Source organism: Capra hircus, chromosome 2, assembly GCF_001704415.2.
Source record: "Capra hircus breed San Clemente chromosome 2, ASM170441v1, whole genome shotgun sequence".
In the NCBI taxonomy this organism is placed as follows: domain Eukaryota; kingdom Metazoa; phylum Chordata; class Mammalia; order Artiodactyla; family Bovidae; genus Capra; species Capra hircus.
In genome coordinates this window covers 76,209,627-76,226,181 of record NC_030809.1, presented here as the reverse complement: position 1 = coordinate 76,226,181, position 16,555 = coordinate 76,209,627, and the positions used below count along the sequence as shown (strand labels likewise).

The 16,555-nt window shown below is 40.1% G+C and overlaps 1 protein-coding gene across 1 annotated transcript in view; it reads right to left on the bottom strand.

The window, feature by feature from the left end:
• Nucleotides 1–16,555, bottom strand: part of THSD7B (thrombospondin type 1 domain containing 7B) — a 1,038,357-nt gene that overhangs the window by 465,817 nt on the left and 555,985 nt on the right. The window contains exons 9-10 of the mRNA XM_018062396.1: nt 16,265–16,499; nt 7,196–7,311 (exon numbers count right to left, since the gene is read on the bottom strand). Of these exons, the coding sequence (XP_017917885.1) occupies nt 7,196–7,311; nt 16,265–16,499 (351 nt within the window). The remainder of the gene's footprint in view (nt 1–7,195; nt 7,312–16,264; nt 16,500–16,555) is intronic.

Sequence of the window (16,555 nt, the reverse complement as noted above, 5' to 3'; positions counted from 1 at the left end):
GTGATGGTTATGAGATCATTCGCCAAGATAATTAATTTCTAAAGGCTAACCAGGTAATTATCAATGATAGGCTAAAATGTGTTTGAAGATACCCTGAAAGGATAAAGTACTAAATGAGTGTGTCTCATCCATGCCCCATTACAGGTGTCACTAACGGTAGGTTTTAAAATTAAAAATGTCCCTTTAACATGAAGAGATTCTAACGTGGGATGAGGTGAATCTCAGAAAGTTGTTCACTGAAAATCAAAACAAAACAAAACTTCACAGGTCTGAGAAATGAAAAGAATGTGATAGTCCCCCAGTCGTGTGCAACTGTTTACAACCCCATGGACTGTAGCCCACTAGGCTCCTCTGTCCATGGAATTCTCCAAGCAAGAATACTGGAATGAGTAGCCATTCCCTTCTCCAGGGGATCTTCCCAACCCAGGGGTCAAACTCAGATCTCCTGCATTGCAGGCAAATTCTTTACAGTCTGAGCCACCAGGGCAGGCCTCAGTCTGAGAACCTCTACAATAAATTGCAGCTATTATTAAGCAAGTAATATTGAATATTTATTCAGGCATTTGCTTTATTTTTGCTCCTTATTGCAAAATTCAGACTTAAACTGAAGAAAATAGAGAAAACCAATAGACCATTCAGGTATGAGTTAAATTAAATCCCTTATGATTATAGAGTAGAAGCAACAAATATAGTCAAAGGATTAGATCTGATAGACAGAGTGCCTGAAGAACTATGGGCAAAGATTCCTGACATTTTACAGGAGGTGGTGATAAAAACCATTCCCAACAAGAAGAAATGCAAAAAGGCAAAATGGTTGTCTGAGGAGGCCCTACAAATTGCTGAGAAAAGAAGAGAAGTGAAAAGCTAAGGAGAAAAGGAAAGATATATCCATCTGAATGAATGCAGAGTTTCAAAGATTAGCACGGATATAAGAAAGTCTTCCTAAGTGATTAATGCAAAGAGATAGAAGGAAAAATAGAATGGGAAAGACTAGAGATCTCTTCAAGAAAATTAGAGATACCGAGGGAACATTTCATACAAAGATGGGCCCAATAAAGGACATAAATGGTATGGACCTAACAGAAGCAGAAGATATTAAGAAGAGGCAGCAAGGATACACAGAAGAACTATGCAAAAAAGATCTTAATGACCCAGATGACCACGATGGTGTGATCACTCACCTAGAGCCAGACATCCTGGAGTGCAAAGTCAAGCTAAGCAGGCCTTAGAAAGGCCTAAAAACAAAGCTAGTGGAGGTGATGGAATTCCAGCTGAGATATTTCAGATCTCAGATAAGATAATGCTGTGAAAGATAATGCTGTGAAAGTGCTGCACTCAATATGCCAGCAAATTTGGAAAACTCAGCAGTGGCCATAGGACTGGAAAAGGGCAGTTTTCACTCCAATCCCAAAGAAAGGCAATGCCTAAGAATGTTCTAACTGCTGCACAATTGCACTTATCTCTGCTGCTAAGTTGCTTCAGTCATGTCCGACTCTGTGAGACCCCATAGACAGCAGCCCACCAGGCTCCCCCATCCCTGGGATTCTCCAGGCAAGAACACTGGAGTGGGTTGCCATTTCCTTCTCCAATGCATGAAAGTGAAAAGTGAAAGTGAAGTCGCTCAGTCGTGTCCGACTCTTCGCGACCCATGGACTGCAGCCCACCATGCTCCTCTGTCCATCTCACGTGCTAGCAAAGTAATGCTCAAAATTCTCCAAGCTAGGGTTCAGCAGTACGTGAACCAAGAACTTGCAGATATTCAAGCTGGATTTAGAACGGGAAAGGATCCAGAGATCAAATTGCCAATATCCACTGGATCATAGAAAAGGCAAGAGAATTCCAGAAAAAAAACATTTACTTCTGCTTCATTGACTACACTAAAGCCTTTGACTTTGTGGATCACAACAAGCTGTGGAAAATTCCCAAAGAGATGGAAATACCAGATAAACTTATATGCCTCCTGAGAAATCTGTATGCAGATCAAGAAACAACAGTTACAATCAGACCTGCAACAATGGACTGGTTCCAAACTGGGAATGGAGAACGTCAAGGCTGTATATTGTCACTTTGCTTATTTAACTACATGCAGAGTACATCATAAGAAATGCCAGACTTGATGAAGCACAAACTGAAATCAAGATTGCTGGGAGAAATATCAATAACCTTAGATATGCAGATGACACCACCCTTATGACAAGAAGCAAAGAGGAACTAAAGAGCCTCTTGATGAAAGTGAAAGAGGAGAGTGAAAAAGCTGGCTTAAAACTCAACATTCAAAAAACTAAGATGATGACATCCAGTCCCATCAATTCATGGCAAATAGATGGGAAATAATGGAAACAGTGACAGATTTTATTTTCTTGGGCTCCAAAATCACTGCAAATGGTGACTGCAGCCATGAAATTAAAAGACATGTGCTCCTTAGAAGAAAAGCTATGACAAACCTAGACAGCATATTAAAAAGCAGAGACATTACTTTACCCACAAAATTTCGTCTAGCCAAAACTATGGTTTTTTTCAGTAGTTATGTATGGATGTGAGAGTTGCACCGTGAAAAAGTTGAGCACCAAAGAACCGATGCTTTTGAACTGTGGTGTTGGAGAAGACCCTTGAGAGTAGTCCCTTGGATTGCAAGATCAAACCAATCACTTCTAAAAGAAATCAATTCTGAATATACATTGAAAGGACTCTTGCTGAAGCTGAAACTGCAATACTCTGGCCTCCTGATGCGAAGAACTGACTCATTGGAAAAGACCCTGATGCTGGGAAAGATTGAAAGCAGGAGGAGGATGACAGAGGATCAGATGTCAGATGGCATCACCATCTTGAAGGACATGAGTTTGAGCAAGATCGGGGAATTGGTAATGGACTGGGAAGGTTTGGGTGCTGCAGTCCATGGGGTCACAAAGAGTCGGACATGACTAAGAAACTGAACTGACTGACTTGCTTTACAGACAGAAGGAAGAATAGAGAAATGAACAAGAACATCACCAAATGATTCTTGATTATTTGACTAATGTTTTTACTGGGACTTAAAATTTGGAGAGTCCACAATAGGACCACAGCTTGATAGCTATTTGATTTGCTTAGAAGAATGTGGGACTACCATTAATCCATTAAGGAGATACTCAGATGAACAGGAATAAAAAGATGGGAAGCATGACTAGCTACAAGTTGGAGATTATTCATGGCTTGAGAATACTTTTAAGTTGTAAGAATCTGGATCATAAACCCAGCCAGGACCAAATAAAACCTGATACAACTTATCCATTGCTAAGACTCAAATCACTCTGGGGACAGTCTGCCCTTAGGAAGCCACCTTGGCTTTCTGAGAGGTTTAGAAGGGATTTGGTTTTGGAGTCATGTAATCATGCAATTTCCTTGGTCATAGAAAAAAACTATTAAATCATAATGTCTTGCAGTAGGATCCATGCACTGGGACATTTTAGAGATCTCTAAATGATCCCATTGTGTAGGAAAATTTGGGGGTAGGAATGTAAATTCTTCTCATACTCATCCATCTTCGCATCCTCCATCCTCACTAGTTGAGTTGCCACCCCATCCCATTCTCACCTTTCAACTTAGGCTAAATCACTTTTTTCCACCCCTCAACCCACACTACCAGTGTCCTCATCTTTCAGTCTGTCCCTAGTCTACACTTTTCACCTTATAACTTTGGTCAGGTCATTGCCTTGGTCAAAAATGTCTAACTTACCCTACCCTTACCTCTGGAGTTTTGTAATCAACATACAGGTATCACCCAGGAGCTTATACCAAGGTCTAATTCCAGGTCCTGTCCAGGTCTACTGAATTAGAACTTACATAATATTTTAATAAGATCCTCTGGGGACTTGTATAAGCATTTACATTTGATAAGTATTGCTTTAAAACATTATTTTCCAAAGTATGTTTTGAAGGACATTCTCAAGAACAGAGAATCTACTTCCTGGATTCAAAGACACACTTTCCTCTCTCTTTATGGCACATCTGTCCATTCAAAAAAAAATTTATTCAGTGACAACTATACCCTACACTATGCCAGGTTTAAAGAATCTTGTGGTGAAGATGACAGAAGTGGCCCCTACATTTGTGGACTTGTATTCTAGGAAAGCAACATTAACCTGGAAGGATAAGTACAGGAGTGTCATAAAGGGGATATGTAGGATGCTGTAGGATGATCTAGTTAATGTGGATGGGGAAAGAATGGGGAGGGTCTAATGAAGTTAGGAAGATGAACATAACATCCCTCAAAAAAGGCTGCTACAGCAGTTCTGTGCTGAGACAGAGTTTGGAGGACCAAGGAGAGGGAGCTGAACACAGCTCCAGCATCCCACAAGGCAGATGCAGAGGCTTGGAACAACGACAGGAATACTTGCCCCGACAGGAATACTACTCCATTCAAGGCAGTGTGGGCTCTAAGTATTTTCCTTTTCGGTAGGTGCAGTTATGAACCCTGTTCTACAGACAAGGAAACTGAGGCACAGAGAGATTAAGGAATGCATTCACTGTCACAGAGCAAAACTCGGAACTCAGCTCTGGCCATCTGCCTCCAGCACCTCTGTTCTTAGCCACCATACTCCAGCGTGCTTGAGCTGGGAAGAATATAGTGCACTCAGGAAGCTGAAAAACAGGCTGTGTGCCTAGAGTTCAAGTCGCATTTGCTCACAGATTTATGATTCTTTTTTATCTTAAGGGTGAAACTATAATACATCACCATTCAGCTGTGACTTCTTACAGCACAAAAATTAGAAACATCCCATACTTACTGAATCAGAATTTCTAGCCATGGAGCTGAAAACCTGCATTTTCATAATGCTTCAAGGTGATTCAGAGTCGATACAATTTGAAAACCATAGAATTAGCAATACCAGTTCCTCCAATAACCTCCCTATCATAGTCTCCCCTAATTAACCCACAGTTATTTAATAATATATTGGTCCCAAAGTATGAACTAAACATCAGGGTAAATAGGATTGAAGTTGAAAGAAATCTGAAAATTGAATCTATGCTTCTCCAGGTCCCCTGACTGTCTGGCTGTGAAAAGAATTCTCTAGAGTTGAAAAATTGGAGGCTAAAAAGAGACCACAGAGGCTTAGAACTATTTTCATTATAATGCCAACCATTTAAATAACTAATTGAATCTCTGGAAGTTGGAGTAAAATCTGAAATTGCTGGAAGAGCAATTATTTCACTGGCTTATGACTCCTCCATCCTTACACAGTGCTAGGAGAAGATGCTCATGCAGCAGAGAGAATTTTCTCAAAAGTACTAATAGAATGCATGCAATAGCAGTAGCTAAAGTAATCTCTGGCCACTGGGGCACAAAGACTCAACAAAACTAATATGCCTCCTTAAGTGTCAAGGGACCTTGACAGCTCAAACACCAATATCTGGCTGCCAGAAGGGTATTATTTTTAATTTAACCTTTTCCTTTCTTAAAGCCATTTAACAGAGGAATTATGCTAATCTCTTATGAAACAGAAACTAAAATGAACAGCTGCATTTCAATAAACATCCATCTTCATATATTATTTTATCTTCCTGCATTTTTCCAAGATGTATCTTTAAAAGCTTGAATGTTATTCAGATACATTACTATTAAAACTTCAAAATCCATCCTCCTAGATGTTGCCTTTCAAATGGTTCAGAATAAAGATCACAGTTTTTCTGTCCCATTCTGTTTGTAAATAACATTCCCCTGGCTACTCCACAAACCCTGTTCATCCAGCTCAATTACTTTGAATTTTTATTTAGGAAAACAAGTTTTGGAGAGTTCCTAAAAGAGATTGCTGTCTCTACCCCTCAAAAGGTCAGATAAATATCCCACTGTATTTTCCAAGTTCTTCTATATTCAAAATGTTTAGTTCTGATTCTACCCATAAGCAACATTTACTGGATGCTACTCTGTTAACACTGTGACAGAAGATCATTACAGAGATGAAATGGTACAGTCAGAAAAACTTTATGTGGGTACTTCACCAGCGCAATATAAGACATTGATGATGATAACCTTCAAGAGCCGTCACTGCCCCCTTGCCAATCACTGAGAGGTGGTTTGAAGCGGCAGACAGATCTGTGTCAGTGCTTGCTGTAACATCATGTCACTGCCGTGAAGATGTGTAAGTCAAAGAACAACCGGGGGATCCTAGATGCACAAGGCTGGACTTCCGAGGAAACGTATTAATAAGCTGAGCATTTGTGGCAGGTTCTCTCTGTGCAGAATGACCTGCCTTCCTTTCCCTTCTTCCAGGAGGCTGATACAGAGACACAGGAAGAGCCAGGCCCTGAATGAGAGGATGCTGTTGCCAAGACAAGGCCAGGGAGGTGTGGATGAGACCCACTTTGCTTTGAGCACTAGGGTTGATGCTCTTCCATCCTTCCTTCTCCTGGGTGTGCCTTTTCTTACTCTGGCAACAGTGAGATCCACAGGTCCCAAGACAAGAGTATGAGACTATGGAAAAGGGATCAAGTTATTAATTCCAGGTCTTAGGTCAAAACAGGGCCTTAGAACTAGGAGTTCTTGTATTTCCACAGGAACTAGCTCATCAGGGAACTGAAACAGGTGTGGGGGAGAAGACCCATTCTAAGAAAGGCAGTCATTTTACAAAAATGCTCCTCTGTGTTTGTCAGGACTTAGCTATTAAATATCCTGGATCATAGCATTCCAAATATATCCACGTGTATAAAGCATCACCATTAAGAGTAAAAAAATACAAATCATATATTTCTGACCTCTGCACCTGTTCAATACTTTTTCATGTATTGGCCCCTCTTCTTCCACAGGCTTATATTTATCAGCGATGTATGCATAGCGCTTAAGGCCCTGCATTCTAATGAAGATGCCTGGAGTCAGGCTTAAGCACACAGGATCCACAAATAAATTGTGATGGTATTCATGCCACATTTAAATGGCTGTTCAAAATACGACAACAGTGTTAACAAAAGACAAGAACTCCTACAGCGCACAGCTGTAAAATCATGGCATAGAAGAACCAAATATATTTTCCCTGCCAAATCATAATGGTTCTAGAAAGCTAAGACTTCATTTACAAATTTTACAAACTTCATTGCCTGGGTTATATGCAAAAGGAAAAGAAGGGAGCCCTTGCTCCCCCATCTCTCACTGACTCAGTAGTGGAGGAGGCAATCAAGTGGTCAGGAAGCAGAGAGCAGTAAGGAAACAGCATCCACCTACCTGGCTGGCACAGCCTTGGGCAGGGAGTCCACTCACTGAAAGCAGTCACGAGACAGTCTTTTTTGCACGGGAGCAGACAAGCGCGGACAGTTTCTGGCCGAGTAGATTCTGGACATCTGCCAACGTGAAAGACTTGATCAATGACTCCTGGAGAAAGTAAGCAGTTTGACACAGAACCATAGGATTTCAGAACTAAAAACACTGTTTGAGTTCTGTCTGAGACCCTGCTGTTCCTTTTACAGACATGAGGAGAAAGATCCAGAAGTAGAAGCTACTTGCCCAAGGACTCAGAGCAGGAGGCAGAGCATAAAACATACTTCATTTCTCTCGACCTAGAGACTAAAGCATCAGAAAGGGAGGGGGGTAAGGATGTATACTTGGTGATTGGTAGCCATAATGCTATCTCTGTAGGTAAGAAAGTAATCAGGACTTTCCAGGTGGTGCTAGTGGTAAAGAACTCTCCTGTCAACGCAGGAGACATAAGAGATGCGGGTTCAATCCCTTGGTTGGAAAGGTTTCCTGGAGGGGAGGGCATGGCACCCCACTCCAGAATTCTTGCCTGGAAAATGCCATGGACAAAGGTTCATGGGATCGCGAAGAGATGGGCATGACTGAAGCAATTTAGCACAAGAAAGTAATAAAGTGGTTGCCAAGAGCAGGACAGGAGGCAGGAAGGGGATGGATGAGAGCAGGGTTGAGTGCAAGGCCATTCATCACTGTATATTATATGTCTCCTGTATTTTGTTATAATTTATGAACCATGTGAACGCTTATCCAGTCAAAATAAAGACAGAGAAAGGAAGAAATGAAACACAAAAATCATTAAAAAGGGGTTGTATTTGGGATGTGAGATGCTAAATGGAGGAAGGTAGGCCAATTTTCACCATCAGTCCCTTTTTTATTATACTTGTATAATAATATAGAGAAGTATATAATACTTGAAAACAAATTAAAATGAGAATGTATATACTCACAGAAAAGGAACTGTTCAACAAAGTAATTATTGGTGGCCTTATTATTAATCATCCTTAATATACAAACATAAAAACTGTCTATCAACTAGGTCAGTTCAATGAACATAACAATAGAAAGAAAAACCAGTGTCATTAGAGCATAGAGTATTATTTAAACAAGCTATTCTGGTAAGGAAAACTGATGTCATGCTTTAGTAGAACTAGCAAAAAGCACTAAACTCATTCCCAAGTTCCTTATTCATCCCTTGAAAGCTACTAAAATTAAATTGAACTGCTATTTACTTCATCTCCCCTCCAATCTCTCCTGGTATCTGTCTGGAAAGGAAAGTGCAACTTGAAACATGTCAATTTCCTGGGTTCCCAGTGGGGCAGCAGGAGTTGAGGGTACAGGGAACCCAGCCAGGACATGCTCAGACATCACAAACAGCTCAGAAATGCTTGTGGTGCTGGCTTGGCTTCAGGCTTTCTGGAGAGGGTGGTTTATTCCACAGGGACTTTGTTCATTTCAATTAGAAGTAGGTTTTAATCTCTTTTTCAACTTTTAAATATACCTTTATTGAGGTATATTGTTATGTTCTTTTTTATGTGTGCGTGTGTGTGTGTGTGCTCACGCATGTCCAGTTCTTTGCAACCCCATGGACTATAGCCTGCTAGGCTCCTCTGTCCATGGGATTTCCCAGGCAGGAATACTGGAGTGGGCTGCCACTTCCTTCTCCAGGGGATTTTCCCAACCGAAAATCCCCTGAACTGGCATCTCCTGCATCTCCTGCATTGGCGGGCAGATTCTTTACCTCTGTGTATATCTGATACGGAAAGGACTGCACCCATTTAATTTGAGGAGTTTGAATATATGTGAACCCCTGTGTTACCATGTCCACAAGCAAGGTGATGGACCTATCCCACATCTCCCAAAGTGTCCTGTGTCCCTTGGTTCTGGTTTTTATTTTTGTGTAAGGGGGGTGTTAATCTCTTTTGGGGAACTGATATGGCCTACTTCTAAATTTCTGATTTATTAGCATCACTCACAATATATACTCAGTGGGCATAATTCTTCATATCATGGTCCCCTTTATCAGTGTTCTTCATCTAAATCCATAAGAGACCAACACTATCAACCCCTCAGGGACAAAGCTCAAACTCAGGTTATCTTGCTTTTATAGAGGCCATGAACTAAGGGCTTTCCTGAAGTGTGATTTCTGGTCTGATAAGAACCAAATATTCTCTTGCTAGTGAAACCTTTTGTTTTTTCTGCCAATAAGGTTGATTTAGAAGACATCAATTTCCTTTCCTTTCTATTTACATGATGTTTACCTCTCCCAGGATCACATTTTCAATTTTCATAAATTTTATCTGAATTATCGAGAATACTCTCCTCGACCATTAGCAACTTATGTGCTAAGTTGCTAGCACATAAGTTCCTAAGTTCCACATAGCTCCTAAGAAACATAATGTTTATTTTATTTATCGTTTACTGACACTGACTAAAAGAAGGTTTTTGGTATCTGTTGCACTGCTGGCTTTCTGTGTGTGTGTGTGTGTGTGTGTGTGTGTGTGTGTGTGTGCATGTGTGTGCGCGCGCACATTATATAGATACTAATTTTTACTGCCTTCATGGTAGAAATTTCACCTCATATCATTTCTTTAAAAATGCCAGGTCTTAATGTTGTGTAAATATTTAGTAATACTAACTGAATGATTGAAAAGCATTCTATGCTATTGGAGCCTGAAGACAAATCCCTGGGGAAATAAAGCAAATTTATCCAGTCATTTCCAAAACAAAATTGAAACCTTAAAAACTAGGGTAACATATGGATTCACATTTTAGCTAGTAAACACAGTATGGCTTCTTGCCTTTTGTCATAATTTATACTTTTTACTGTTATATAACACTCTGATCCTAGATTGGCAATACTCTTGCTAAAAGGGTGAATGCATTTCCTTTCAACACATATATTTTTCCAGAACTTGCACTGGAGTATTCCACAATTGCCTCCTGGTTGCCCTGGAGGCTTCCATTCCTGTGCCAAAATGCATCAAACTTATCTGCAGGGGTCTGCCGTTTCTGTTATGTGCCCATAATCATGAGGTAAACACAGTCATTCAATCCCAGGACTGAGGGGACATCCCAACCTGCCAACTTTGTAAACATTCATGTGTTAATGGAACTCCCCATCACTATGTCTCACCAAATGCCCAGTGTTTTTTCAGAAAGTGCCTTATATGACCTTTGGAAGGCTCTGAGTTGTGTGATTTTAATCTTTATTATTTTTTCACACATTGCAACTGGGAAAAAAAGAAAAAGAGTAGTGAAACAAAGCCACATATCCCAATAAGCTCTCAAGCTTTCATTCCTGTTTGAGTTGCATCCTAGCTAGTCCCCATTTTCTGATGTGATCAGTTCTATTACTCATACAATGGTAACATTCTTACCTCTATAAGTACAAGGAAACCAGAACCCCAATCCTGGGAAGTAAAGAACTGCAAGGATTTCTGTGCACCCCAGTACAATGGGTTTAGAGTATCAAACACATCTTGTTAAGCCCATCCAGTCTATGGAGACACATTTCTCTTTTTCGACTCTGAAGGCCACCCTTTCTTTAGGATAGTTTCTTTTCCTATTGCCATTACCCTCACCCAAAGGATTTAACAAATGGCAGGGAATTTTTTTTTTCTCGACAACAGCTTTCACATAAAAAAGAGCAAAAGCATACTTTTTGAAAGGGCAAAGCAAAGGATACTTTTTCTTGCTGATAATCTCACTATGTGCTTCACTGGACACTAGGTATTATTTTCTTAGCTCAATTAATCTCATTAACCTCAAGAATTTTAATTAACTTTACTTAAGTTAATGCAGCCTCCTCTTATTTAGTAGGATCGTTTGGAGACATACAGTAAGAATTAAAACTAGGCTGTTAAGTCTCTAGCCTCATTAAAAGTGCAAAAAGTAATTAGCAATGTCCTTATGTGTGGGCTTGTATGTGTGTGTGTGTTAGGGAAAACATCTGTGCAATTCATTTTTCTCTGTTGCAAAACCAAGTTAACACGATAGGTTATTCACTGTAATATTTTAGTCTTATGAAAATTATCAAACAAATCTGTATGTATTTGTGTATTATGTTTTAAACTATAACCTTTTGACTGTGTGGTTTTTCTGGTCACAAAATATCATTCAGGTAATATTTGTATAAGCTGATGAGCTCAGAAACTTTTATAAAAAAAACTATCATCCAATGTAATCATAATGCTAGATAAGGAAGCAGAGGGCTATTTGAACATATAATCCAACCTTTCATGTCTAAATAGGTTTAATAATGTATTTGGTAGTTGTCAGTCTCAATTATAATGCTCCTTTGCTAAGAAAAAAATAAACTACATTCATATCAATTGTAGATATTTCTTATTTTGGTCCAGAGGTGAAAAGTTTTATGGAAGGGAGATCAGGCTTCAGGAATGCTAATTTTTCTCATCATTCTAAAGAATAACAGTTTGTTGCATTTCACATAGCATTTATTCCTATATCTAAGCTATGTTTATTTTTATTTGTATATTCAAGCTAATAATTCTGGCATCTTTTTTTAAGCAGTTGAAAAATCTGCATTATGAAAATGTACATTATCAGGGCTGCAATCCTTCTCAAGATAAAAGCAGTTCTCTTGTTTGCATAATATCTTTGTAAACCTTTCAGGATTTTACTATAACTCCAAGAATTAGATTATCACCTGAATGAAGCGATATGCAAACATTGTTCATGTTTGCCTATAGCTCCCGTTGACTCTATTGGTCCACGTGGTGTTGTGGATACCAGGTAAGTTAAAACATACAAGTGATATAATTTGATGTTCTAAAAATATCACAAGCAACCCAGAGTTATATGCTAAAGCAGAATTAACATTTATGAGTTAATAAGGGCAGAAGGTCATTCATGCGATCTGTTTATTACTTCTCATGGCAGTCCCCTTTGCCAAACTTTATCATGGTAGATAAAATATTTCTTCTTAAAGCAAAAGATAAACATCAGCTTCTCAAACTTCTGCAGCTCATATCCATCCCCTGTCATATCTTTTTACTTTCCTACACACAGGTCTAATTAATTCATGAATTCTAAAAGTGTTTATGGACAATAATGACATGTCAGTCATGGTTCTAAAATCTGCAGTGGCAACAAGGAAGATCATTCAGCCCAAGCTACATCCAACCTTTGGAAGCCACATTTAGGAGGGGAAAAAGAGGAAGTCTTTTGGATTGTGCTTCAAGTCAAATTTATCTTCCCTTCCATTTTCATAGCCATCTGCTCATTTGATGCTCCAACACCAGCAGTATCTGGCCAATCTGTCCTATTTTTGCTATTAGCAGTTTGTTCCCTTTAACTGAGCTTCTATGACTTTCCTTACACACAGCTCAAGTAGTTTCCATGACACTGTGGATAAGGCCCAGAGCTTATTTATCATCATGGTGCCCTGAGATGAAGTTAATCAGGTTTAAGTTGTCCATGCCAGCAACACAAACTGGATTGAATTAGGCAGAAGAGCAAATGTGGTTGCCTATGTTGCCAGGAAAAGCAGGAGGGCACTTAAGTGAGAAGGGACCAGAACTTGATATTTGTTCTGTTCCAGTTTCTGTCTCTAAAGGTTTACTCTCTCTTCCTGCTTTTTCCACCAGGCATGACCAGGGCATGGCAACTCTCCACTCAAATACTTAGAGCATCCTGAACGGAAAGAAGAGAGAGTTCATTTTCTCAACTTAAAAATTTTGGAGGAATTTGTGACACTAGACCAAGGCTTGGACCAACCCATCCTGGTTCCCCACCACTACTGTGGTTGGGGTAGGGTCTTTCAGCATGGCCACTTGCAAATCTCTATGGACAGGCCGGTCACCCAGTCTCTGTATATTACTAGGTCACTTACTTTTTCTTTTCCATGAGCCTTCCTGCATGGACTTAAAGAAGAGCTATGTTTTCTTATTCGGTCTAGAGGAGAAACCCCCACAGCTGAGTTCTCCAGTCAATTACTATTTTTTCCTCCATCATTTGCAGTTATTCCTGAGCCTTTTCTTATCCTAGCCCCCATCTTCAATTCTCCTACAGTTTTTTTTTTTTTTTCAATTTGCATTTCTATGTGCAGAACAGAGTGGCTTTGAGATTGTAAACCTACTGGAGGGCATGAAGTAGTCTATTCAAAATGGCTGTATGGATTTATGGCTCACCTCAGACAAGGCCAGCTCAGTTCAGTTCAGTTCAGTCGCTCAGTCGTGTCCAACTCTTTGCAACCCCATGAACTGCAGCACGCCAGGTCTCCCTGTTCATCACCATCTCCCGGAGTTCACTCAGACTCACGTCCATCGAGTCTGTGATGCCATCCAGCCATCTCATCCTTGGTCGTCCCCTCTCCTCCTGCCCCCAATCCCTGCCAGCATCAGAGTCTTTTCCAATGAGTCAACTCTTCGCATGAGGTGGCCAAAGTACTGGAGTTTCAGCTTTAGCATCATTGCTTCCAAAGAAATCCCAGGATTGATCTCCTTCAGAATGGACTGGTTGGATCTCCTTGCAGTCCAAGGGACTCTCAAGAGTCTTGTCCAACACCACAGTTCAAAAGCATCAATTCTTCAGTGCTCAGCCTTCTTCACAGTCCAACTCTCACATCCATACATGACCACAGGAAAAACCATAGCCTTGACTAGGCGGACTTTAGTCGGCAAAGTAATGTCTCTGCTTTTGAATATACTATCTAGGTTGGTCATAACTTTTCTTCCAAGGAGTAAGCGTCTTTTAATTTCATGGCTGCAATCACCATCTGCAATGATTTTGGAGCCTCCCAAAATAAAGTCTGACACTGTTTCCACTGTTTCCCCATCTATTTCGCATGAAGTGATGGGACCAGATGCCATGATCTTCGTTTTCTGAATGTTGAGCTTTAAACCAACTTTTTCACTCTCCTCTTTCACTTTCATCAAGAGGCTTTTTAGCTCCTCTTCACTTTCTGCCATAAGGGTGGTGTCATCTGCATATCTGATGTTATTGATATTTCTCCCAGCAATCTTGATTCCAGCTTGTGTTTCTTCTAGTCCAGCATTTCTCATGATGTACTCTGCATAGAAGTTAAATAAGCAAGGTGACAATATACAGCCTTGACGGACTCCTTTTCCTATTTGGAACCAGTCTGTTGTTCCATGTCCAGTTCTAACTATTGCTTCCTGACCTGCACACAGATTTCTCAAGAGGCAGGTTAGGTGGTCTGGTATTCCCATCTCTTTCAGAATTTTCCACAGTTTCTTGTGATCCACACAGTCAAAGGCTTTGGCATAGTCAATAAAGCTGAAATAGATGTTTTTCTGGAACTCTCTTGCTTTTTCCATGATCCAGAAGATGTTGGCAATTTGATCTCTGGTTCCTCTGCCTTTTCTAAAACCAGCTTGAACATCAGGAAGTTCACAGTTCACGTATTGCTGAAGCCTGGCTTGGAGAATATTGAGCATTACTTTGCTAGCATGTGAGATGAGTGCAATTGTGCAGTAGTTTGAGCATTCTTTGGCATTCCCTTTCTTTGGGATTGGAATGAAAACTGACCCTTTCCAGTACTGTGGCCACTGCTGAGTTTTCCAAATTCGCTGGCATATTGAGTGCAGCACTTTCACAGCATCATCTTTCAAGATTTGAAAGAGTTCAAGTGGAATTCCATCACCTCCACTAGCTTTGTTCGTAGTGATGCTTCCTAAGGCCCACTTGACTTCACTTTCCAAGATGTCTGGCTCTAGATTAGTGATCACATCATCATGATTATCTGGGTCGTGAAGATCATTTTTGTACAGTTCTTCCGTGTATTCTTGCCACCTCCTCTTAATATCTTCTGCTTCTGTTAGGTCCATACCATTTCTGTCCTTTATCGAGCCCATCTTTGCATGAAATGTTCCCTTGGTATCTCTAATTTTCATTATAGGGGACTGGAATGCAAAAGTAGGAAGTCAAGAAACACCTGGAGTAACAGGCAAATTTGGCCTTGGAATGTAGAATGAAGCAGGGCAAAGACTAATAGAGTTTTGCCAAGAAAATGCACTGGTCATAGCAAACACCCTCTTCCAACAACACAAGAGAAGACTCTACATATGGCCATCACCAGATGGTCAACACCAAAATCAGATTGGTTATATTCTATGCAGCCAAAGATGGAGAAGCTCTATACAGTCAACAAAAACAAGACCAGGAGCTGACTGTGGCTCAGATCATGAACTCCTTATTGCCAAATTCAGACTTAAATTGAAGAAAGTAGGGAAAACCACTAGACCATTCAGATATGACCTAAATCAAATCCCTTATGATTATACAGTGGAAGTGAGAAATAGATTTAAGGGCCTAGATGTGATAGATAGAGTGCCTGATGAACTATGGAATGAGGTTCGTGACATTGTACAGGAGACAGGGATCAAGACCATCCCCATGGAAAAGAAATGCAAACAAACAAAATGGCTGTCTGGGGAGGCCTTACAAATAGCTGTGAAAAGAAGAGAGGTGAAAAGCAAAGGAGAAAAGGAAAGATATAAGCATCTGAATGCAGAGTTCCAGAGAATAGCAATAAGAGATAAGAAAGCCTTCTTCAGCGATCAATGCAAAGAAATATAGGAAAAGAACAGAATGGGAAAGACTAGAGATCTCTTCATGAAAATTAGAGATACCAAGGGAACATTTCATGCAAAGATGGGCTCGATAAAGGACAGAAATGGTATGGACCTAACAGACAAGGCCAATGGGATCTAAAGAAGAGTATAACACAGCCCCATATTTCAAAGTACATAACCTATCTTGTTGTGGACCTAGTCATCATGTGATTGGAAAAGAGTCAGAAATACTGATATCAACTATAGAAAAGTTGATTATTCAAACAGATTCAAATTTGTGGGCATTATATTTACTCTTATCCTTCAATGAATACATATATTAGAACTTACAAAAGTGTCTACCTTTGGACAAGACTCCAACAAAACAAAACAAAAACCTCTTACTCTAGTACAAACTGGGACATATTCATTGCTCAAAAATGCATCTGACTAAAAGCACTCAACTATGCAATCATCCTATGTACTTTCAATAAACTATTGATCGTACCTTTTTGTCATCACTTGTCCCACGTGACTCTTGACACAGAAGACTCTCCGTGTCTGAATGCCCACACCGCATGTAGCTTCTCCATTCCAGCCAATGGTTGCATTAAGGGCAGTTACTAATGTGTCTTCAGAACAGGGGCCCCAAGGCGATGTCTCCCAGTAGAGCTGCATGCATGAATGGTCATTGCATGAGCGATATTCTTGGAGGGCCTGACTAGGAGGGCATGGTTTTCCACCTGCAAATATCAAAAGAAAAAAGAATGCATAGTTGTTGCTATTATTAGCATATTGC